We start from the raw sequence: 24,799 nt of genomic DNA, 5'->3' as shown, positions 1-24,799 counted from the left end.
AAAATAAGTTCCATTGTCAATGCGATTTTATTTTTATAAAGTTGTTTAGTTCTGAAAGAATGATTAAGAGTTTTTTTATGCATTATCTTGCTCGGTATTTGTCTTCAATTTGAACATGTTTTATCAATTGGTTACGAGTTTGTTTTATAAATTTCAAACCTTTTTCTCAATGGATAAATTTCAAACGTATTAAAATAATAATAAACGGAGTAAAAATACTATAAAAATAAATATATTCGAGATTGAAATTTTCCAAACCTGGTTAAAAAAACCGAAAAATATATTACTTCACTTTAATTGAAGTAGACACAATCCAATCCTCGTTGGAAAGACAATAAACAACCACATTGTTCATGAACCAAACAAACACTTTATATGCATGCTCTTCACATGTAGCAGGGAAAAATAAGAATTGCATGATTTGCAGCTATCTTCCCATAAAGATAAGATGAGGTATGTAATCCAGAAGCACAACAAAGAACACTCGCCCAAGCTCTTCATCTGATTCAAAAAATTGTTCTAATTCTAATGCTATTATAATATCATATGTTACAATTACTAATTTAACCTTCAAGACAAGCACTGTATACATACACATGCATTCATTCATCTCCTGCAATGAAATTTGGCACCTCACCCTCACACAGATACTCGTCACATCTTGATGCTGTTCCCCACCCTCTGCGTAACCGAAGAATGTCCTCTGTGAAGGTCGATCCCGGAGCTCCAATGAACACGCCGGATAATGCAGAAATGGTCTTATCAAGCATTGCCTCCACCTTCGACATCAAACATAAATCAATATTTCAACTCTAAACTATTCTTCGACTCATATTGTCATCTATGAGGAAACATATAGAGCATTGGAGCAGCTTTCAAAAGACTGATTTTGGTAAGTGAAACAAATATATTGTGATTTAGTAGAAACACTAAGATAAAGTGTGATCGATCAGCAGCCAAATGACACAAACAAGGGCCAAATAAACTGCCAACCTGTCATATTACTATAAAACAGATAGACGGCATAAAGAGAAATGGGCTGATAAACTGACCTGAGGATCCCCATCAAGTTTTTTTCTATACAATAATGCATCCCACTTTTCGGCTGAATTACGAGCCGGCCGTGTAATGAGTGGCACAGTCTTCCCATTCAGCATAACAAGTGATTGCAATAATCCAGTTTCACTTTCTGCAGCATCCGTAGAAAGATATATCACTGGCATATTGGCTCTTTCAACAAGACGGGTAATACATTCCGCAGCTTGAGGAATTGGGAAGAAGCAGCTTGGATTCTTGGCATTGCTGAAATAAATATGTGAAGGTAGTTATACAAAATTCATGAAAAATTATCTTGTTTTCTGACAGTAAGCACAAAAAATTCCTAGGAATCAAGATACTCCTGTCTTTCTTCTTCAATTAGCACCCCTTAAGCTTTAAAAGTTTCATCCCTCCAATTTCCATCATGGTTCAGAGCATAATGGTCCAAACAAGTATTGGAATTCTTTTCTATATGCAGTAGATTAATTTACTTTACATTTGTACAATACCATACCATCCATAATAATTAAAGCTAAGGGCATTGTCAGCATCATGCAGAGTGTGTTCACACTTCAAAGAATAAACTCTAAAGTTTTTTCTTTCTATTATAATAGTGCTTCTGCATGCACACATTGTGTTATCAGTGACCATTCTAATAAATACTGTCAAGAAGGCTGATTCATGAACTACTTTATTGCCTACAAAGTCATATGATACATAAAGGCATTCTACGCATTACAAAAAATGATTAGAAACTGTGTACTCAACCATTTTCTTTTCTTTTTCGGAAGGGTGTCCCAGGCTATGCGTGGATTAATCCCGGCAAACTGTGTAATCAACCATTTTCTTTCTATGCATTATACTTGACCAAAGATGTATCGTACTCCCAGTGCACATCTTCCAGATAATTTGTCTCTCTTGTTGGAGAGTTGGTATCTTACGAATGATTCACTTGTCATGGTAAGAATAATTTTGGAAAAAAAGACTACAAGTCAATTGATCTTTATGGGTGTTTCTGATAGAGAAGAATCCCACTTCCAATACAGGGCCTCCATAGCATGAAGCCATTTTTTACGAAAATCTATTTTGGTATGGTACAAGTGCGAATTATATGTTGGCTCTGCATATTTACAACCAAATAGGAAGGAAAAAGAAGGTATTGTTTAGCCAAAACGTGTAAGAAGTCTTCTAAAGCTGTCAATTAGGTGATGAGGCCACCTAGTCACTGAACTTGGGGCCATGCAGACAGATAATCAGTTTCTGGAAAGACTCAGAGAAACCACACCCAAGGGATGAAACTTTTGTAGCCTATACGGTATGCAGGGGTTTATCATGCAAACGAATAATCAGTCATCATGATTCCTTACACTTGGAAGTGAAAAATGATGACTGGTCTGTTGATTTGGGGTTATGCATATAACCAACAAAATTTATATCAAATTTGTAAAGTCTGTAAAATTTCAACTCAATGTGGTCATGGATATATCCATTAGGAGCTATACAGATTATCAACAAAATAAGTATCAAATTTATGTGTCTGCACTATCAGTATATTCATATTGATATAGCTATGAAAATCAGAGGCAATGGGAATCAACAATTACTTGCAACCATTGTTGCATGTAAATGTAAGAGATTCAGATTTAACATTCAATGGGTGATTTGTGAAAATGATACTTTGCAAAAGAAAGGACATACATACCAAAACTTTAAGAAGCCATGGCGCCGGAAGTGAAGAGCCACAAAATTTTCTCCTAAAAAAGTTTGGATGAAGCGCTGGGCGGTTAGCAAGATTAGACGGCTTGGTTCGATCAAGGTCTTACATTTATGAGCAATAGGACCACCTGGCTGCATCACCCACTGTTTCTCCACATCAGCAAAAAAGACATCTCCAATGGCAAGAACCTCATCATTGGAGGAGAACTTTTCAGTTACCTCCTGGATTGTTCTCTCTGTTGGCTTCTTCACATCCTCAGTCCATACGGTCTTAAGCTCACTCAGTGAAACACCCAGAGCCTTCAACTTCTTTACATGATCATCATCAACGTAACAAGGTTGGGGCAATGAGAAATAACATAAAACCTTGTCTATGTGCATATGATTTTTTTTAAGTTCTGCAAACTCTTCAAACGTGACCACAACTTGTCTGCCCAAACACTTATTAATGTGATCAATATCAAGCACACGGCTAAACTCATAATCAACCTTAGCACTGGGAATAACCAACACACGGTTCAGCACAGCAGCAAAGAACATGTGCTTCTCTAAGCAAATCAAGTGGTTGGACATTTGGCCAGACGTGCAAATGGCGAATAGATACTTACCTTGTTTGGGCTTCCAATCTATTGTTCGCCTTTCAGATAATTTTTGGTCTACTTTTTGGCAAGCAGTTAAACCAGAAAGACGAGGGTCCGTAACATTATGTTCTCCGGAATCCAACCAACTCCCCAACTGATGGGTCGACAATAAAGCATCCTGTATTTTCTTATTCAAAGAAATTTGATCAATAAGGGCAGATCGAAAATCTTGAAATGAATTGGAGTCGGTGGAATTGGAGTTGACACTAGGAATTGCTGCACGGTTCCATAAATCAAGAAGGCGTGATTGCTGCTGTTTTAACAAGTATAAAGCTCGCAATTCAGACTGACGCATCAAATTAGAAGCAACCGCACCGTCTTGGTCATAATGGGAAGATAGATGTGTACGGAATAGGGCTTTGAAATCGGAGGTGAAATAAATGAAGATGATGAGGAGGGGGAGAGCAATAGCAAATAGGTACCTTTTGTTGAAGGTGAAATTGAGAACATGATTAGCATAGGAGGAGTGACGAGGGCTCTTGAACTGGTTGGGGTGGTCGTCGTCGATCTGGAAGGTAGAAGGGTGAGGAGATTTAGGGATTGTATCATTTTGATGAATTAGATGGCGGCGATCTTCTTCTTCATCGGAAGATTCTCTGTCCATTATGGGTGTTCAAAAAGCAAAGGCCGTCGCAGTGGCAGTAGAGGAGGGGAGGTGGAAATTGGTTAATAACAAGGGGAGTGAGATCTGGTGGAGCAGCGGTTGAGTTGATGCACATCATCGTTACTACCACTTGCTAGAAAAGAAAATAAAGGGTGTAAATCAAGAAACTTATTAGGTAACGGAATTTTTATTTTTTCTTATTTAAAGTATGTTCATAAAACACCTTAAAATTCAAGTTATTCGTATAATTTTGTTACAAAAGAGTTGTGTTATTTTAAAATATATACAATTGCACCTAACAAAGTAATGCGTTGATATTTTTCAAAACTATTGGTCTATTAAAAAACAAAATGGATTTTGTTGTTTTCATCTTCCCGACACTTCTATCCGAAACTGATGAAAAAACTCTATTTTTTATGATATATTCACAAAACTTTTGTAATACATGTAAGAAACACCTAAAACCTTAGGGAATGGTTCGACCCTGACAGATACCCCGTTTATTTGATCCGTACCAAGAGCATGGATTTCCACACTTGGGGTTGACAATTCAATGTCTTTACCCGTCCATTGATTTATTATATTACCATCCTTTTACCATGGGGTGGGGTCGGGTATTCCCCATAATCTCATCCACTTAATGGCATCGAAACTATTGTTTTACCGGTCTGTCCCCAATAATTAATTCTCATTGACCAAAGTTAGGTAATTAAAATTCCGTTTTTATACTTGGAAGGAAATTTTGATGTCTTAGTTATGTCCCAGAATTTGCAAATTCCTTTTATCATTCATTGATTTGCCTTCATTAACCGTTGGTATCACAATTTCTTAAACCCTATGTTCTATTCTCTTTCCTCACTAAATTATGGTAATTATTTTAAGAATAAACTTCATTTTTGGTCTCTGATTTTAATGATTTCTTTGAAAGTGGGATCTGGACTTCAATAAGTCAAGATGTCGTCCCTCATGTTTGAATTTTGCTTTGAAAATGAAGCCTCACCACTAAGTCGTTTAAAATATCCGTTAAAGTCAGGGGTAAATTCGTCCAACCATGTTTTCCCTATATTTTTACAACTCTTTTTTGTTTTTTTTTTCTTCTTATTTTTATAAAAACTATCAAACTACATGGATCAACTATCTGATTAACTCTAATACACACACACACACATATATATATATATATATATATATATATATATATATATATATATAGAGAAAAAGAGACTTGAGATCATGTGAGACAAAACTGCTTTCATAAGACACGATTTTTACACTTATAACTTTACAGCAAAATACTATGAAGATAACTTTCACCTTGTTTTTGCTATGAATGTTCGGCTTTTTTTTACCTTCACAACATTGTTGTTGTGAAGTTTCAAGTGTAAAAATGTTTTTTCAAATGTCTCACAAAAAAATGTTGTGATGATAAAAAAAAGTCGAAATTTCACAGCAAAAACACTGTGAAAGTTACATTCACAATATTTTGCTGTGAAGTTTCAAGTGTAGAAATCGTGTCTCATGAAAACAGTCTTGTCTTATATGATCTCAAGTCTATATTGCGTGCGTGCACACACACACACACATATATATATACACACACACACGAGGGATATTTTGCAAACCAAGCCAATTGTATTAAACCTTAAAAACCGTGGATTTTCATTGTTTATTTTAGTGAAAAAAATTCATGAAATTGTTTCAAATATTTCACTTCAAATAACTATAAACATTATCATATTCTTTCTATTAATTTTAGTAACCAAATTTCATTAAAACGAGGAATACATTACAATTTAATTTTTACATAGAAACAAAAATATATGATACACTTTCATCATGAAATGAATTATTTGCAACAATTTCATTATATTAAACAATTTCATGGAAAAAAATCCAATAAACTAAACAATGAAATCGACGATTTTTACGGTTTGTAAAAATAGTTTGGTTTGTATTTTATCATTTTCCATGTATATAGTATATATATATATATATATATATACACTACATTATAAAACATTCGATACAAAACTGTTAAAAGACAAGTCATAAAGCATAATTTACAATCACTTTATTTTACATGAAGTTAAAAAAAACTATGAATTACAACTAAAAAAGCATAGTGTACAACTCCTTAGTACACAACCACCAAGGTTGAAGCTTTGAGTTTCACCTGAAAATAGTTTCAGCTTTTCTTTATCGTGAACAACATCACCACTCAGAGGTCTCTGTATTTGGTGCATTGTTGAAGAAATGAATGGAAACAAAGATACCTACATCACAACGTGTTGCATCGATCCCCCCTCTTTATCTCAATCACATCGATAGCAAGCTTCTTCTATTCGATTTTGATTTGAGCATTGAGGTAGCGTATGAAAACCCTAACTCTTGATTTCTGATCTCGATTGATCGTTCTTGCAGGTCCATCTCTGCAGACATTCTTCAAGTTTGTGTTTGAGTTATTACCCTCAAATAAGTATCGCTGTAAGTTAGCCTTCAAGTTTACAATTCTATTTTATCTTCCCTTTCAGTTTCCCCATTTGTTGTTCTTAGTCTTGTAAAGAATCCATTTAGGTTTTGTAGCTTTTACATGTCCATAAATAAAGAATATTTTGTTCTTAAGATTGGTTTCTCATCCTTAACATCATAGTTAGCTCGCACATGTTATAAAAACCCCATGTGAATTAAAGGCCGTATAATATATATAATCGAAGAAGTTAAATGGATTATGTGTTGATATCTGAATTTTACTTCAAGGATATGGTTACAAGAGCTATAAAGAAGGAATCAAATCGGTGCAAATGTTAAACACTGTTGGGCCTGTGTTTCTTTGAAGAACTTTTGCAAAATCTATCAACTAAATGTTGGATATTGCTTCACAGCTTCGCTTTTGATCTTTTAAGAGAGGGAAGAATTGGTACTTGCTTTGATGCTTAAAATATCTATCAACTGTTATCTGATTACACAAATTCTTTCACATCTGATCTAGAGTCCAATATTTGATGCAGATGTCGTTTGAAATTACAGATACACATCCCAAAACTGTGTTGGAATCTGATAAGAACAACTCAACTGCCTTGCAAACATTAGCTATGAAACCAGAAATCTTTCCGAGTAGAAAGAGGCTTGGTTTATGGGGCCGTCTCATCTATTCTTGTAAATTCCCTCTTCTCCTTCTTTATGCATCCGTATCACTTTCACCATTTGCTTTGCATGTTGGAAAAGTCATTCGTACTTGCTTTGAATCGTCGGGTCAGGGTCAGAGCATCTCGTTCACACAATAGTCCAGTGACGGCCATGCCTCACGTCATTTAGAACCTGTTTAACGTTTGTTGTGGGGTAACCAAGAATGGATGTTGTTACAACCTCAGTGTTCATCCATTTCACAGGGAGCTGGTCACTTGTCACATATGATCATGTGAGCTTCATTCTGTAGTACTTTACATATTCCACATGACATACAACTTGATCTTGATCGACCAATTCCTATAAGGCAATGTTTTCTATGGTTTACATGTTGCAACAAAGTATCTTGTCTTATTGGAACAACCGGGTCTTCTCCTATTCTTTATTCAATTTTATGAATAACAAAAAAAAAACCTTGATTTGATCTTAACTTCACCAATTCTGATGCTCACCGTTGTCCCTATTCTTTATTCTAAAAAAATTAGAGTAAAGTTCGCTTTTTGGTCCCTAAATTTCAATCTGTCAACAGATTTGTCCCTCGTATTGTTGAATAGTCTTGTAGTTTTTCGAGGTTGCATTATCTTATTGACCGTTCAATGGTAAAGAAAAAACAGCAAGGTCCACCCACAACAGATGTCTAACTATTTTATGTCTTGTTGATCTTTTTTGTTATCATCGTTTTCTTAAAATTTAGAAATCATCTGGTTTTTTGTTGCTAAAAACCAGTTTATTTTCCAACTCTGTTTTCCAGGGTAATGAACACGAGAAACTTGCCACTTGAAGAGAGAAGCTCCATCATATATTCAGAAGAGAAGCAGGATAAGTATCATCATCAGAAAGTTAATGGATCAAATACAATTACACGTGGTAGCATTGCATGTTCTCCATCTGTCATGGATCATCATCATCATCTTTAAAAATATATAGATATAAAATATAATTCAGATGAGATAAAATCAACAAAAAACACAACCGCATGCATTAGGAAAATGAGGATGATGAGAGTGTTGGAAGCAAGGTGGAGTCGGCTGTTTGCAGCTAAGACGTCGGAGCGCGCTGCCGTTCATGGTGTTAAGCATCCGGCTACCCATACTCTACAAGATGTCCGTCCCTCCATCCAATATATAATATAATTCATCACCCTGCACTGCACTGCACTGCACCGCACCTATATATAGTAACAATTAATCTTGTATTTGTTTTTGGCAGAGGGAAAGGATTGAAGTAGAGATTGATAAAACAAAACAAGAACAAGGGAAGAAAAGGAAGGAGGTGGAACAAAAAGTTGAGTCCCAGCTGAACAACTCCGAGAACGTCACCCAATCACCCGAATCGCTCTCTAGCTCTTGAACATATATATACAACTGATAGAATATACATGTTGTTTTTTTAAATGAAGGGTATATGATTTCCAGATGCAGTCTGTTTGTGTGAGCAAGACAAAACAAAAGCTTCAAAATTCTGTAAGATATGCAAAATACAATTTAGTTTATGTGTTTTTGAGTTGGACAGATGATGACCTCTCCTCTCCTCTCCTCTTCCCTGTAGTGTAGAATAATAATGGAGATTGGATTTTGTTTACATGTTATATGTCGCTTGGTCGGTGTGTTTGACTAAGCAGGATGTGGTTGAATTTTCCAAAAGTGGAGCTACCTACTATCTATAGAAACGTTTATGTTGTGAGCTCTGTAGCGTGTAGTATGAAACCAAAATCCAAAAGCGAAGCTAGCGGGACCCACATATTTATAATGGACGACTACGCTCTCCTTTCCTTTCCCTTCCCTTCCCTTCCCTATATGTATTATAAGTATACGTATACATCCGCAGCCCTAATTAATTAATTAATTAATTAATTAATATCAATAATTCAATAGTCAATACCTTACCTGTTTGTTATGGTAAAACAAGTCTTTCCCTATTAATAACAACAATATGATGGTAGTTGGTATCTACTACAATTCCAATTTGCTTATCTTCAAAGATAGACCCCAATTGATCAAAGGCAATGAATGATTGATTTTCGACCCTTGCCCACTTGGCAACCCCTCATGTTCATTTACCACGCTTCTCCTTAAATGCAAATGCTACACCATTTCATTCATATCTTAATCCATTCAGCTTTTCCCAACTATATATTCACTTTAAATTAGGCATACCATCCATTTCTCCCACCAAACCAAAACACTTCCTTTTGTCTATTTCATCTTCTTCACAAAAACCTGCTACTGCTACTGCTACGGCTATTACTACTATTTCTTCTTCATTCATCCAATCCATTCCATTCCATTCCTAAAGATCAAGATGATGATGATGATGATTATGATAGCTGCCTATGTCAGCTCCATAACCACACCAATCAAGTCTTGGTTGCTAAAACACTCATCCACTCCTCCTCATGCCCACCACAACATGATAGTCAAGGAGCTCACCGTCAACTCCTCTCGAATCGACTGCATCGTCTGCTTGTCTGAGGTGGTCTTGGGTGAACGGTTAGCCATGTTAGAAAGGTGTGGTCATGGGTATCATGTAGAGTGCCTAAAAGCATGGTTAAAAGAGCATCCAAATTGCCCACTCTGTAGAACCCCTGTCTCTGTCTTTGGTTCCCATGATCAAGACAACCATAATCTTTACTTGAAGAAATTTTATGACATGGTGAGTCGTTATGGCACCAGTGCCTTGGAAACCACGGTTGATTGGCTCACCAGTTACTTTACTCAGGGTCTTCAGTCCACTCTTTCTGAGAGTTGCAGTTACTTGTGATATCATTCAATTTGTCTAAGAAACAACTAACAATACAAATACATACATACATACATACATACATACCCTTGAGATTTTATTTCATTTGTTGTTAAACAGTTTGTACACAAACATGTAATATATATATATATATATATATATATATGTATGTATATGGAAAGGATGTTGTAAGATATTTTCCAGAGTGAATCCTTTTATTTGTTAGTCATACAGAGATATGTTGATGATGTTTACCAAACAATTTCTTTTAGTTACTGGAAATGGGTTATATCTATTTTAGGAAAGATGATGCAAGAAACCCAATTGAATTAAAAATATAAAAGAGGAAAGGATAGTCAATGTGAATGGAGGGTGCCACTTACACGCCCGCACGGGTTTCATCAAATCAACGTTGCTTCCACAAATATTGGCTTTTGTGAACTCTGTCCTGATTCAATCCCATTCCCGCCGCTGCTTTTATATATAACAACTTGTTATTTATGATATATTGACAAGTTGCAAGGGTTGACTCTGACTGAGTTGAATTTAGTTGCAGGTTTGATCCTGTGATATGAAACTAACACATCACATCACATCACATTTAGCTCTAATTAATAAACTTACCATCTAATTAATACTCTACTCTAATTAGGCCTACCCAACACTAATTAGCTCTTGCCGAATTGCAGAGTTTGAAAAAACAAACACCATTCCGTGCATGTGGTCTATTATGACAAACAAACAGAGATGAGATCAGAACAAACACAGAAATCTTTGGGTAATAATCATCTGATCTTCCTTTTCAATAATCTATCCACTTCTCCTTTTAATTTCTCTGCAACAACATAAATTCAAGAAAATGAAAAACAAGGGTGATGCATCAGATGAATGAAGTAATTAAAATTAAGCATTTTGATACCCCTGATTTGGAAAGAAAAAAAACACCCAAGATCGAAAATCATGAGGTTCAAAAACGCCAGCTTAGAAATACCCCAACCCAATATTGATTGCCAGATGGAGATGAATGAGGCTCCAATAGTTATAGAACAATAACACATAAACCAGAACAAGGAAATCATACTGGGCCCAACCCAAGTCTCTCAGGAAAGCCCAGTTCATTCTACATTGGGTTTGATGGGCTATCAGTTTCTCAGCCCAATTTTCAACTTCTCTCTCGTCTCTTTATCCTTCAGTATATTAAAATGTTTGTATGACCAAAGTTTGACTAAAATATTTCAAAATAAATGAAATGAAATGAATAGCCAAAACATGATCTATACAGTTGAAAGATTCTTTTTTCTAGTTTTATGAAATGAATAAGCCAAAAATATCATCTACTAAAACGTCTATGCTTCTTTTTATTTTATTTTAAATTAATAGTTATTTAATAATGTTAAAAATAAAATAATTAGTAATAATTTTTTAACGGTTGTTATTGTTTAATGATGTAACTTATAGAAAATATTAAATAAAATTTTAAGTAGCTAGAAAGTATATATGGTATAAAACTTAAAAGGAAAAAATATATAAATCTTTTTGTAAATAAAAAAAATTAACCGTAATAGTAGGACCTATAATGTTAACTGTTTTTTTTCTCATTCATCATCATTATTATTAATCAAGTATATATAGTCATGTAGTTTAATTCTTAAACCAAATTAAATTAATTTATGGTAATAGTTTGATCCTTTTTAATGATTAAGTTTCATATTTCTTATGAACAACAATAGAAATGAAATGAAATGAAATTAGACATGTAATTAATTGTTTATTAAATAATTTTAGTGACATGCAAGCAGATCAGATAAAGGTTGATGAGACTCTACTAATACCATTACTTTGTAATTTACCCATTCACCTTTACTTTAATATCTTTCTCTCTTCAGTTCATTAAGTCATTTAATTTGAAAGCCACCCTCTTCATCATCTCCTTACTATTAATTTACTGCCTTACTATATATATATATATATATATATATATATATCTCATTCATAATGTTATGTTCCTATACATATAAATGCATGCATCTTCCCTGTTTCGTCTAACTATAACACTTCATTCCATTCTTGAGTTCCCCCACAATGAATCAACTCTTGAGAAGCATGGAAACAACGGAGATGCATGTTTGTTGGTGGCACATCCACTTTTCTGGTGGCTTTGGCCACGACAAACAACCGTACCAGTACCATCAGTATGTGGGTTGCAGTTAGTTAAAGTTGGTGGATGAAGTCGTGGTAATGGCAGTAGAGAAAGAAAGCTTTGATTGCATATATAGTGTGCCTTTGTGAAGTGGATGAGTACACATACATAACGCTTCCAAACTGTGATCAATTCCATGCTCGATCAGCTCATTGATACTTGGTTGAAATACCATTCGAGCCCACATCCCCCGTTCGTTGTTCCGATATCATCTCTCAACAGCTTCTTCGAGACATCATCTGCTATTGCAACTCTACCTGTATAGTAGCTACCTCTATAGGAGATGCTCATGATTTTTAAACCATCAACCGTACGTGTGTATTTAATTAACTATATTCTCATTTATTATATATGTATATACTTAAGTTGTTAAAAAGAAAAAAAGTAATTTGTAAACGTGACTTATTGGGAAGAGATGTACGTGGTCAACTTTTGAATGTATGATTGACATTACATATATAGATGAGAGTCGACCAACAAAGGTCCCCACGAGCCACTCTTCTAATTTTGCTTTTGTAATGTCCACATTAGATCGACTAGCTTATGGGGTGACTTGGACGTTTTATTCGAGACTAAGTTATCGACTTATCGTTTCATTTAAAAATATCTGTATCCTGTTTATAACTAATTGATAAGATGATGGGATATGAAAATGAATATTGATTTTCAAATGATTTATTATTTAATTTATTAGTAAACTATATATATATATTTATTTAAAAAAATAAAAATGCAACTTAACGGAGGTCACTTAAATAGGTGATGGATTTGGTCTTATACTTGAAAATGGTTAAGTGATGAATATTTATTTATATATGTGTGAATAGCAAAATGAAATTAAAAAGAGAAGGTAAATTAATGTTGCATACAATTACAAATGATTGAGAATCTCTACAGTCCATAATTAATTAATATGTGATGGAAATATATACATTACGTTAAACTAAAAACATGAATTAATAATTATAGGCTCTTTTATATATTTAATTTAATTTAAAAATAAAAACAAACTTTAATTAATTTAAAATCTATGTTTCCTATTTTATGATCAATATATGGAGTTAGATGAGACAAGTAATTAATAGCTATTAAATAAGTAATGTTTTTATTTTTATTATGGACGACTGAGTCAACTCGTTAAAGTTGAACAAATTCTCCAATAATCTTGAAAAGGATTAAACGAATGAGATATAAAAATTAAGCAAAACTAACATGTTTAAAGATGAAAACACAAAGTAAAAGAAATGATTAGAATGAATGAAAGAGTAATTGAAGAAGCATAGAAAGTGTTATATTATATTATGGTTGCTTGGTAGATAACCTATCAAATATATATATATATTACTTCATCATCAAACACCTTTTTTTATATCTTTTCTTTTAATATATGTTAAATGAGTCTTTTTAGAGTTTTTGTATTATATACTATCCGTTAATCCACACTTAATTTTATATATCATATTGACTTTGAAAATAAAATAAAAAATGATTTAGTAGATGCGGTGGTTATTTGTTGGTATAGCAAAATTAATTGAGTTGAATAATCAATCATTTATCAGTTAATTGCTAATTTTGTATTCTAATCATAATATTAAATATTAAATATATTTGTGTTATTTTCAAGGAAGGAAGGGAAATGACATCCTCTTGAATCTATGCTTCAAAGTTCCTCCATCAAATCAAATCAAATGGTAATTGTATTCTTCTTTCATCGAAAATAGATGGAAGTGAATGTAATATTAGTATTTTGGTAATAGAAACTCAAAGATTTGAGAGGATGTGAAGATCAAGTATAATTATTAGGCATACGATACAAACTCAAATAAAATTTACATTTTTTTGGTGTTGGGAAGGGAATGATGAAAACTAGCACGGCTGCTCCCTCCCTATTCCCTAATCAACGTTGCAACCATCATTTTGCCCCTCCCTAATCTCTTTTTCTTTTTCTTTTCCTTTTCGGTGCCCCAATATCTCTATATCCAATTTAATTTAACCACACAATTATTGTTTTGAAAAATAAGAACTCGAACGAACCGATTGTACAAAGTTTCAATTTTTTTTCTTGATATATATGGGTACGTCTGTTGATATCACCATCACCATAATTACCATTTGTCATATTGTAACAGATGACTCTATATCCTAATCATTTACCCATCACGAGCAGCAGTAACAAAAGAAACGTAACCCAATCTAGAATAGATTTCAACTTCCATTGTCAAATTCAAGTCGGCTTCACAGCAAAACAAAGAAATGGATTTGGTACGCCAAATGGAGAAATTGAAGACCACACACGTGTTTTAACGATGCTACCCGTCAAAGGCTAATCAATAATAAATAAATTATGAGGGATAGGGTTTGGAATCCTTCTTCGTCCCTGCAAACTGTTTCACCCATCTCCATCTGCTGACTTCTTGAATTACTGTGTTTCTTTCATGTCCCTTTCAAGACTCCATCCTTGTCATCTTCTTCTACTTCCTTGAAAATCTCCCACGCTTTCATCTTCTTCCCCAATTCATCATCTTTTTCTTAACCCTATAAATCCCCTTCTTCATTCTTCTCTCTCTAGACCTTTTACACTACTTCTAATACAAGAAACTCGAACCTTTACTTCCAATCTCAGGCTCATCAACATTTCAGCTAACTTTTCTTGCCTTTAGTTGATCATATACAAATCTTGATCCAAGATGACCACTTACCATGAATCGAATGTGGTGGAGCTTGCCGGAAAGATCTTGATCGTATCAATCCTAGTAGCCTCCGTGGTTGTGGTTTTCGTTTTCTTTGTCCACCTCTATGCCAAGTGGTTCTGGTACCGCCGTGAAGAAGAACGGGACGTCGCCAACACCCACCGCCGTCGTCGCCGTGGAGATTTTACAGCAGGACACCTGGAACAGCAGTCTGGAGTCACCGTCCTCCGCCGTGGCCTTGACGCCTCATTCTTGAAAACCATACCTGTCATAATTTTCGACCCCAAAGACTTCAAGGAAGGATTTGAGTGTACTGTGTGTTTATCGGAGCTCGGCCAAGGAGAAAAAGCTCGAATTCTGCCAAAATGCAGTCATGGGTTTCATATGGAATGCATTGATATGTGGTTTCATTCACATTCGACTTGTCCCATTTGTAGAAACCCTGTTTCACATCAGACCGAAATTTCGGTTGAGAATCTGTTGGAAAGTCGTCAAACACAAGAAGAATCAACAGAGAATGGTGATTCACGAGAATTCCCAACAAATATTTTGTTTTGGGGAGATGAAACTGAAGTTAGCACTTTGACTTCTCAATTGGAAGAAGCCAATAATCATCATCAAACAGCTATTTTAACTTCTGAAACATCTTCATCATCACAGCCAAATAGACCAGATTTAGTGATTGACATACCAAGGTTGATTGATGAAGATGAAGGTCAAAAAACACCCGTTTCATCTCGAATGAGATCATTCAGGAGAATCTTGAGTGGCAGTAGAATGTTTATTAACCCATTTAGTCCTGCCAGTACTAGCGTCGAACAAGGGTCCAGAGGTCATCGTTGATCAAGATTCAAGTCTATAAGAATTCATTTTTTTGTTATTGGATTGTTGGATGCTTGTGAAGAGGATGCTGGCTCGGTTCTGAGACCATGGAACCTCTCCTGCTTCATATATTTCGTTCATTTATCAATTCTGTATATGAACGAATTGAGAAAGCTATTATATTGGATATATTTTAGCTTAGAGATCATCTGTTATAAAATGGAAAGTAGTAAGAGGGATGCAATCTGTTATAAAATCATCATCTCTTCTAAGAATTGTTGAAACTGTTGTCTCGGAATCACTGGTTATTGCGACATTGAAGACAATCAAGAATTCATTGTTGAATGATATTTTCGACTATGACATCTCTAAACAATGTCAAAATCACGTACTATAAGGAGATATCAAGAAAACAATTGGAGGGTAATGTATTTGAATTGAATTGAATTGCTTGCAAGTAATGGTTACTTTGTTACGTGCAGCATCTTCGCTAGACTGACTTTCCCAACATTCTCAAGGTTGAACAAAACAAAAAGATAATAAATCGCATTGAACTTTGATTATGTTACCATGTAAATAGGACCATAGGGGTTAACACCCCGCGAATGATTGAACTTCCCAAGTGAAATATATGGCATCCAAAACTCCTCCTCCCTTGTCTTGAATAGAGTCGATAAAAGAGGTCCTGAAGTTGGTCGTTTTGGTCGTTCAGCGCTGATCCTGTTCATGGGGACAGAAACATAGCCTGGTCTTGTCTTGGGGGAGCTTTCTGAAAGTGGTGGTGGGTCCTCTTCGATGACTTTCTTGTGGCTACTTTTCTTATTGGATTTTAACCATGGGAAGATGGAGCTTTTCCACGACTTATTGGGCTTTCTTGTTCCATTCAACTGTTCCTTTTCTGATGCATGTAGAGACTTTTGCTGGCAAGCATGTGTTTTTGCTTCCTTCAAGAACTGACGAAAACCAACATCAGATTCAGATTATATCCTCTTTTTAATCTATTTCACTTCTCATCCCACATTTGTCCATGGTTTTGAGATGAAACAAAGTACAGATTGTTGAGAATACCTGTGCGAATTCGAAGTGGGGATCATACTCATCCCCAGTTTCATAGTATTTAACAGGAGGAGGAGGAGACTTGTTCATGACTGGACTAGAGAAGAAAAATATACAAAGGGATCATCAGTTTTAGTGAAACAAAATACAAAGAGAAATAGAAAAGGGAGAAAGTTGTCCACTTGATATCAAGAAAATGATCTTGACAACTCAACGAACATTTGGTGGGCATGAATACTGTGTAATCACTAAAATAACATCTAATCAAAGAGTTACCCTACTGGAGTTCAAGTTGTAATTAATGGAAAAAAGCTACTTTACGTGTACCTGTTTAAGAGAGACCAGCTGCAGCATTGGCTGTGAAGAGAGAGATGAAGATGAAGAGGGAAGAAATTGAATTGATTAGTGGTTAATTAATTGTGTCATCATGTTAAATGAGGAAAGGTAATGGTGGTGGCATTTCATGCGCCACAGCTTCAGGGACTGTGTCTTAGGTTACCCCCTAAAACCCTCCTAATCCTTTTTCCATTCAAATTGAGCAAATTATTATATCACTTGAATACAGGTACCCTTCTACAACTACAATCACTATATAAATACATCTTTTCTCCAAAAAAATTGTATAGTTTTTCTTTAAATATTTGCAAGAGCCCACACCATCTTGACTGATGAGACTCTAAAGTTAACAACTAAACAAGCCCGTTTGAAAGAATTTGAGCTGATGACTCATAAAACAAACTCAAGATCTTTCCGGTTAAACTATGATTTAGCATATATAGCTTTTCTATATTAAAGATGATGCAAGTTTGTGACTGTCAAATGTCTTTTGATTTGCCATACAACACCAATTACATAATGCTATAAATGATGCTTTTAACAACTTCCCTTCTTTATCATCTACATAAGAACAAATTCAAATTAGAACCATAAATACCTTAAGAATCTAGGAACCAACTATTTATCATGAATGATATTCATGATGCAAATTATTCATAATGAAAATACAAGATAAAAATGCATCATATTTATGATTAAAAAAACATAATATTCATCTTGAAAATACATGATATCATGAGTTATGAAAATGTGTGACATGATTATTCATAATGAATAATACATGAAATAACTATATGAACATTCTTTCCCCATATGTATGTATGTACATGAATGAAGCAAAATGTATCTATTCAGCCATCTTTAAATATTTGGAGATGGTATCACCTCACCTCTATAGCAGTGTTGATATATAGATTCAAAACACAGCAGGAGATATGATGCTGCATACGTATCATAGATATAGACAACCAAAATCCCAACAATTCAAGGATTAAACATATCCAGACTTAGCATTTTTAACACACCCTTTTAAGTTAGTAATTATATCACCATCAAGAACATCAAAGTTGCAGCAGAGGCAAAGCCATTACAAGACCAACAAACGAAACTAGCAACAGCAGCATCCAAGTTGGGAATGACGCTTTCCTTGCTTGTCTTATTTCTTCCTTTGGGGTTTCTACTCTCTTTGCCTCCTCTCTCTTCTCTATCAAACCTTGTGTACTTTCTTGCGCTTCTACAACAGGCTGCTCGCACAGCCGCTGCTCTTCATACTTCTCCACATATTCCGGGAACAATTTCCTGAATGTTGCGCTGCCAACAAAATAATATCCAAACTCAATTACTACTAATTCTGCAAACAGTCCCCAACTCAAATAATAATAGACAACTCACTTTCTACAATTGAAGGCCAGAGATGCCTTTGCAAGCCGTTGCTTCTCAGCAACAGTAGTATTTACACTACCGGTGGTGGGACTGTTGTCCATCTGCGTGCATAAACAATAACGTAGAACCTGCTTGTTAGCAGCTTAATAAGCTTAATGGGACTCGCAACTTATTCGGTCAGCTATTCATGACTGTTTGGTAGTGGCTTAATGATATAGAAAGTGGCTTATTTAGTAAGCTTCTAGGGGGGAGCTTTATGCAGAAAACCAAGTTTTTTCCAAACCTGCCCTTCCCAATTAAAAAACATGTTCATTCCATTTATGAGAAAATCCTCCCAAACAAAAACCTTCTCATTCTATACAGACACCTTTATCCATACAGGACTTGATGGAAAACCAACCAAACAGCCCCTAAAACAAGTTACAATGTGTACGTAACCAACACCAACATTCTACACATTCTGCAAATGTCACTGCTATGAGGATAAATTGCTTTGTGGAATTAGAAAAACAACTAAGGTTTAGACTAGCAAGACCATCTTTTCTGCTAGTAAAACCTCAAAAAAGGTTGCTGGATACATAATCTCAAAAGTAACCACATGCATGCAAAAGAAGAATTTTGTTATTTTGGAACCAATGCTGATTTTAGTTTCAGAATTCAAATCCAAATGACTTTGATGCATACAGGGTGATATAAGTTTGAAGTCAATAAAATATGAGAAAGCCATGGAATATTATATTATATGCATGATTGTAATGCTAGTTTCTAGGTGCATAGCTAATAAAGCTATTACACAACATTTTGAAAATTAAAGCTATTGCACAACATGTTAGTGTTAGTATAGAAAACTTGCTACTCAATGTCAGCTTTAGTGTCACTATTTTAGGACTGTATGCACCATAGCTAGCACAAAATAGCTGGTGTAGTCGAAAGGAGAAAATACCACAAAATCTTAAAGTCCACTTTTTCCTTTATAATTAATAGATGAGCCACTGAACTCACCATGAAGGAGAGGAGCCCCGTCAGGATGCTGCATAAGAAAATGTTGAACAGAAACTTAAAAGATATCAAAATAATAATACAGATAAAAAATAAGCATATGCATAGGATATGCAGCTGCTTTATTTGGTAAAATTAACACTACCTTGACACCGACCACATCGGGTTCCAACTTTCTGGATGGACTGGAAAAGAATGAAAAAAGTTAGTACTCAATGTAGAGATAATAAATATGTAACTCCATTCTTTCAAACTGATTTCAAGGACTTACAATCACTTATCGACAGACAGATCTTCTTTTGGGTCATAAACCGCCCATTGGGAGTGGTCATGCTACAAGAAAGTAAATAAATATGAAGTCAATCATCCGGTCAACCTAATCAAACTGCAAATATCAAACATAAATGAGTAAATCTGATGCCATGTCTATTAAATACCTGATTCCTGGAGGTTTAAATGGATATTCTGGAGGGAACTTTATTTTTCCATAGTAAAATCCACCTGAAGTATTAAACGAGTGAAATAAAAACGGAACCAGTTGAGGATAAGCTTAAGCTACATGTGCAGAGAACAGTGGCACAAGCATTTTGAGCGAGATTTGGGTGATCAAAGACTCTCAACTCCATTTAAATTTCTGAACATTATTTTTTATTTCTAGGATTCATAATTTAAGTATATAATATTTATATACAGTAAATGGAACTCACACACACGCCTCACCTTTGGTGAGGTTGGAACCCTTGACCTCTAGAAAGGTTGGGTTACCGGATACCACTGGACCGAAGGCCCTTTGGTTAGAATTCATTTCTTGATGTCAAAATAGGAAGAACCAACCTGCAAAAGGCGTTCCTTGGCTCCCCTCCAATACATAATCTGCAATAAAATTATAGAAATACGAGTCATATCACATACATGTATAAAATGATGTGGTCAAAGGGGAGAATCACAGTATCACAGTATCACAGTAAGGTGCTTTTTACTTGGCTCCTAATGCCTCTTTATCAAAGAGGCTCTTATTTAGTAAGAAGCAATGCTGTTCACCAGAATTAAATTTGCCTCTTAACGAGAAAACGTTAGCTCTTATTCCTCTTATTCAGTTGCTAGCAACAATGTTATATTTCTTACTGGGCTAAAAAAGTAACATCACTCTATTAATCGCAAAAGCACATCTACAATGTAACTAAGCACAAAATCTTTTTTAAACTCAAAGTGGAAGAAAGAAATTCATAAGGACAATCATTACTGTTCCTCATAAGAGTGTAGTGAAAATATTATTTGTCGACTTCTCATAATCACGAATTTACTTGCCATTACCCCTTTCCCATGTCATCATCGCAAACGCATAGAAAGCATAAACTAACGTGAAAGGAAGTATGAAAAAAGAGCTGATGATCATAAGGATAAGGATGATGAAAGAAATAACGCTAAAAGAAAATAAAAGCTAAGATAAGCATCTTACGCCAGTCAAGAATGTCATTTGGGGAAGGCCGCGCAACTATATGGGAAACAGGTTCCTATAATTGAATAGAGAAATAAAATCAGTGAAGTACTTAACACTGTTGATGGTTAGATAACAAATTACATCGAATCACAGAAAAAGTAGTCAAGCATATCCTTCAACACTTAAAAAATAAAACCCTCCTTAAAATCTTAAATATGTCCTCCTTGGAAAATGCAAGGTGATAAGTGCAGTAGCTCCATGGAGCTGCAGATCATGCAAAGAACACTGAATGAGGACATAAGACTTCAGAATTTTAGACTTTGTGAAAAAGAGGTATTAAACCCCTATCCTTCTATCAAATTGACATAAAAGCTTCAAAACAAGTTGTAACCATCAGAAGATATTATCTTCATATAGAGGTACTTACCTAAATTTGAAATCAAAAAGATTATTTCCAGCTCACATGGTGTGATCTGCTTGCTATATGCGTCAAAAGTCAAATGCGTTACCGTTTTACATCAATTTTTCTATAGCATAGCCAATGGGAGATGGTTTTCTTAGAAATTAAGATCCTCTTCCTTTACAACATATATTGATATTACGTGCTCTGTCAACAGTTTAAATGTAGAAAGGACTAGGATATTAATAGATGATAACCCTGTGCCTTTGCAAGAAGTCAGCCACTTCATACTAGATGAGAAGTAGCTAACATTAAGATAAGTAAAGAAAAAGAAATGCCATGTCAAGAAATAAATATAATAATAATAATAATAATTGTACCAAGTGTTGAGCACTATGCAGAAAATGAGTCAAAAGCTCAAGTATAGTGCCACACACCTATAGTTTTTCCGTGAAGCAATAAAATTAAGGAATCGAGTATGTATGTCGGTATGAATACATGGATCACCAAAAAGGGCAACAATGCCAACTTGAAACATAAATATAACACATACAACAATATGACGGAATAAAAAGAAGGCATACTTTACAAAGTGCTCTATATTCCTTTTGAAGACGCATTACACATGCTTTCTCAGCCATCTCACAGATTTAGCTGATGAACAAAAAGAAGTTGTGGTTTATCCTTTACTTCGGTATTCACCTCAAGAAAATGCTATTGCCTGGTAACCACATAAAATATTAGGATTAATACACGGAAATATAAATTTCCATGAAATTGCATACAAGAGCAGCCATCTCTTGATTTGGGGAATAGGAGACATAATTAGCATGCAAGGACACAACATTTATCCATGAACATCGACTACTAAGCAAGCATGGTTTGCAGCAGCAAGTTATACAGTCACCTCAAAGTTAACATGACATATAATTCAACTTTCTTACTTAATATGAATTTGTTAATTCACTGAAAAATGTGCCTTAAGTATAGACAAGGAATGTTAGAACAATTCCATAATCCTCAATTCAGCACTTGCTAAAACTTGCAAGCTAATAACAGGCGCACCCGGACTATTGTAACAACTTATTTGACAAAGACTGGCGAACTAAGTAATAAGGGTGCTCCAGTCATGATGCCTTCAGATTTCTCAATCTCGACAACTTATTGAAAGCCAACAAATCTGAAGTTTTACATAAATGACCGGCAAAGGCAACCAAGTATGAACTAGACAATCCAGCTAGATTAAGTAATATTTTCAGAAAGCGGTTTTCAGAACTTGAATATTCATAGAAAATAAGTATCACAAAAGTAAAAACAAAATCAATTAGCTGGAAATACAGCTTCATATATAGATACCCCAAAAATCCATAATACGTCAGCTGTTACGTCACTCAAATACACATCATATCTCAGTAAATGAAAAGTTCAAAATGGTTTCAGTTCGCTTTACAACTTAGTTTATCAGAGTCAAAATAACACCCATGATAGGGCTCCAGAAGTCACTTTCAATGCCTTTGATGAGGCTTCATAAATCATGACTGGACCAAGGCTTTACTGTAAAATTTTATAGCCTTCAACATAAAAGAAATAAAAGTCCACTTTCCGAACTCGAATATTCATCAACACGGAATATAAAGTCTGATTCCAGTGTTCAAATATTTTGATGAAATAAAATCCAAATTCGTTTTAGCGCTCACAATTTTTTCATGTCGTGTATATAATTACAATTGCTCCATCCTAAAGAATTATCCATTTCATGAGAACAATTGAAAACAGCTAAGCATTTTAAAAGTTTCCATAAAAGGAAGTAACTGCGTACAAGTTCAATAGATAAATAGATCTTTATAAGCATTCATATATAATATTAAAAATAAATTAACGTAAACTAGAAAGGCTATTTGCATAGCTTACTAATGATATGAAGGGACATGTCAAAAATATTCAAAACTTATGTTCCATTTACTTAATCCTCAAACTTGCATAACATTCGATCTATGAAACGATTCTAACATGAGAAAATATAACTATAAAGGTTTTTTAAGTACAGGGATATAGCTTTCTCTTTTCTATTAACTCTTGTTTTAATTCTATATCTATGTTGTTATGCCATTCCAATCCCATTTTGTTTAGAGGAAATTTGAAAGACGTGTCGAAGTAACATAAACAGTCCTACCAGATGTAAGCTTATTGTTTTATGATTCTTATCACACTTTTCAACTTTATCAAATCCAAATATCAATCTATCAATTATCTTATATCCAGGTAAAGATTAAAGACTCCACACAATATTGTGGAGACAGAAATGGTGTGGTAGCCATGATCAAAAGATGGTTGCGGTTTTGAACTAAAGCATAGTCATCTTTGTTAAAAACACGTTTCACCTGATTTGCTACAATCATGACAACTTCCGATCTTTGATAATTTTGTCATCATCCAATTGTTACTGATGATAGAAGGCCTAAATTCTAGTACCAAAAGGACCCGTTGTTATAGCTTTATAGATTGGCATAGAGTATGTGTGCAATTAGGTAGTTATTAAGATTGGAAGACAAAGTGGGATAGGATTGAAGATTATAGAGCATAATTCTCTCACATCGAACCAAATCGAGGGCAGCTCTTTAAGCAGCTGACAAACCCTAAAAGAAATTTCATTGCGATGTATCAATTAATTCCACCACTCGTAGTAAGCCCGTGCAAGATAGTGTTAAAAAAAAATCTCCAAAGTTTAACCTAAATAATCAGGATCGAAACCGAAACACAAGAAAGTTGAATAAACACAAAACGATGAGGAGAATACATACATAGAAAGAAACCCTAAACCGAGAGCGGAGATAAAGATGGAAAAGCAGAAAAGGATGGAAGCATGATAGCAAGATCTAGTGCAAGTTGAGAAAAGAAGTAAAAGAAGAGATTGGAATAGTCTTACATAGGACATGAATCAAAGGATGGAAGATTGTGAAGCAGTCGGGTGGAGGACCTCCCCTCAATTTCAAAAATGGCAGGAAATTGGAATTCGTCGAAATTTGAGACGCCTTCCTGCCCTCGCTTCCCTCTGTCGACAAGTGAATTTCCAGGTAAGGGGAGGGGGGGTTGGAGGAAAGGACGATATTACCCCTATATCCATCCAATTCCACGTGAAAACAAATTTTTGTTCACATTTTCTAATCTATAAAGTATGTATGTATTTTGATGGATTTGTATGAATGAATCACTTATTCTTTGAGCAGGAATTGGTTTCAACACATAACGTTTCTTTGTTGGTAGGGAACTTTCCTTAGAACTAAATGATGTCATCTACCATCCTACTTCATAATCAAACATCCTAGTTGTTATAATAGAATTCAAATTTAACAAACACTATTACTATTACTACTACAATTGAAGCATAAGGGATGTGATGTGACGTGGATTATTTTTATGGAGGTGGTTGTTATAATCAATTTTCTACACATAATCATTCAGAAAGATGAGTAATATTTTCTTTCTACCCGTTGTTGCAAGAATGACGGCCCATAAAAACAAGAAGGAAACTCATAGTGGAAAAGAGG

The 24,799-nt window shown here is 34.7% G+C and overlaps 4 protein-coding genes and 1 long non-coding RNA gene across 6 annotated transcripts; 2 read left to right on the top strand and 3 right to left on the bottom strand.

Annotated features, from left to right (window-relative positions):
* Positions 1–406: 406 nt before the first annotated feature.
* Positions 407–4,069, bottom strand: LOC112508716 (O-fucosyltransferase 36-like). Its single transcript, XM_025113426.1, has 3 exons — positions 2,741–4,069; positions 1,053–1,302; positions 407–779 (listed from the first exon to the last, which is right to left on the bottom strand). Exons 1-3 carry the CDS (start codon positions 3,997–3,999, stop codon positions 603–605), a joined length of 1,686 nt encoding a protein of 561 aa, XP_024969194.1. The 5' UTR covers positions 4,000–4,069; the 3' UTR covers positions 407–602.
* Positions 4,070–6,232: 2,163 nt separating this feature from the next.
* On the top strand, positions 6,233–8,683 carry LOC112508508. 2 transcript variants are annotated; one of them, XR_003068776.1, is made up of 6 exons: positions 6,233–6,483; positions 6,757–6,916; positions 7,008–7,155; positions 7,257–7,417; positions 7,937–8,288; positions 8,395–8,683. It is a non-coding gene; the product is annotated as an uncharacterized LOC112508508 (long non-coding RNA). The 2 variants fall into 2 exon arrangements; XR_003068775.1 differs by lacking the exon at positions 7,257–7,417.
* A 5,880-nt stretch (positions 8,684–14,563) lies between these two features.
* On the top strand, positions 14,564–15,721 carry LOC112509888 (RING-H2 finger protein ATL3-like). The gene has a single exon (XM_025115084.1). The coding sequence runs from the start codon at positions 14,812–14,814 to the stop codon at positions 15,655–15,657; it is 846 nt and encodes a 281-aa protein (XP_024970852.1). The 5' UTR covers positions 14,564–14,811; the 3' UTR covers positions 15,658–15,721.
* Positions 15,722–16,185: 464 nt separating this feature from the next.
* On the bottom strand, positions 16,186–17,136 carry LOC112509889. The gene is made up of 4 exons (XM_025115085.1): positions 17,020–17,136; positions 16,875–16,929; positions 16,705–16,789; positions 16,186–16,589 (listed from the first exon to the last, which is right to left on the bottom strand). The coding sequence occupies exons 2-4, from the start codon at positions 16,922–16,924 to the stop codon at positions 16,197–16,199; spliced, it is 528 nt and encodes a 175-aa protein (XP_024970853.1). The 5' UTR covers positions 16,925–16,929; positions 17,020–17,136; the 3' UTR covers positions 16,186–16,196.
* Positions 17,137–17,939: 803 nt separating this feature from the next.
* On the bottom strand, positions 17,940–24,310 carry LOC112509344 (probable ubiquitin-conjugating enzyme E2 33). Its single transcript, XM_025114254.1, has 10 exons — positions 24,178–24,310; positions 21,836–21,972; positions 20,870–20,924; positions 20,245–20,283; positions 19,848–19,911; positions 19,682–19,743; positions 19,556–19,595; positions 19,414–19,441; positions 18,421–18,512; positions 17,940–18,339 (listed from the first exon to the last, which is right to left on the bottom strand). The coding sequence occupies exons 2-10, from the start codon at positions 21,890–21,892 to the stop codon at positions 18,090–18,092; spliced, it is 687 nt and encodes a 228-aa protein (XP_024970022.1). The 5' UTR covers positions 21,893–21,972; positions 24,178–24,310; the 3' UTR covers positions 17,940–18,089.
* Between the last annotated feature and the right edge of the window lie 489 nt (positions 24,311–24,799).

Source organism: Cynara cardunculus (assembly GCF_001531365.2).
Source record: "Cynara cardunculus var. scolymus isolate 2C chromosome LG 3, CcrdV1, whole genome shotgun sequence".
NCBI classification, from domain to species: domain Eukaryota; kingdom Viridiplantae; phylum Streptophyta; class Magnoliopsida; order Asterales; family Asteraceae; genus Cynara; species Cynara cardunculus.
The sequence above is the reverse complement of the archived record's forward strand: the minus strand, read 5'-3'. Positions and strand labels throughout refer to the sequence as shown.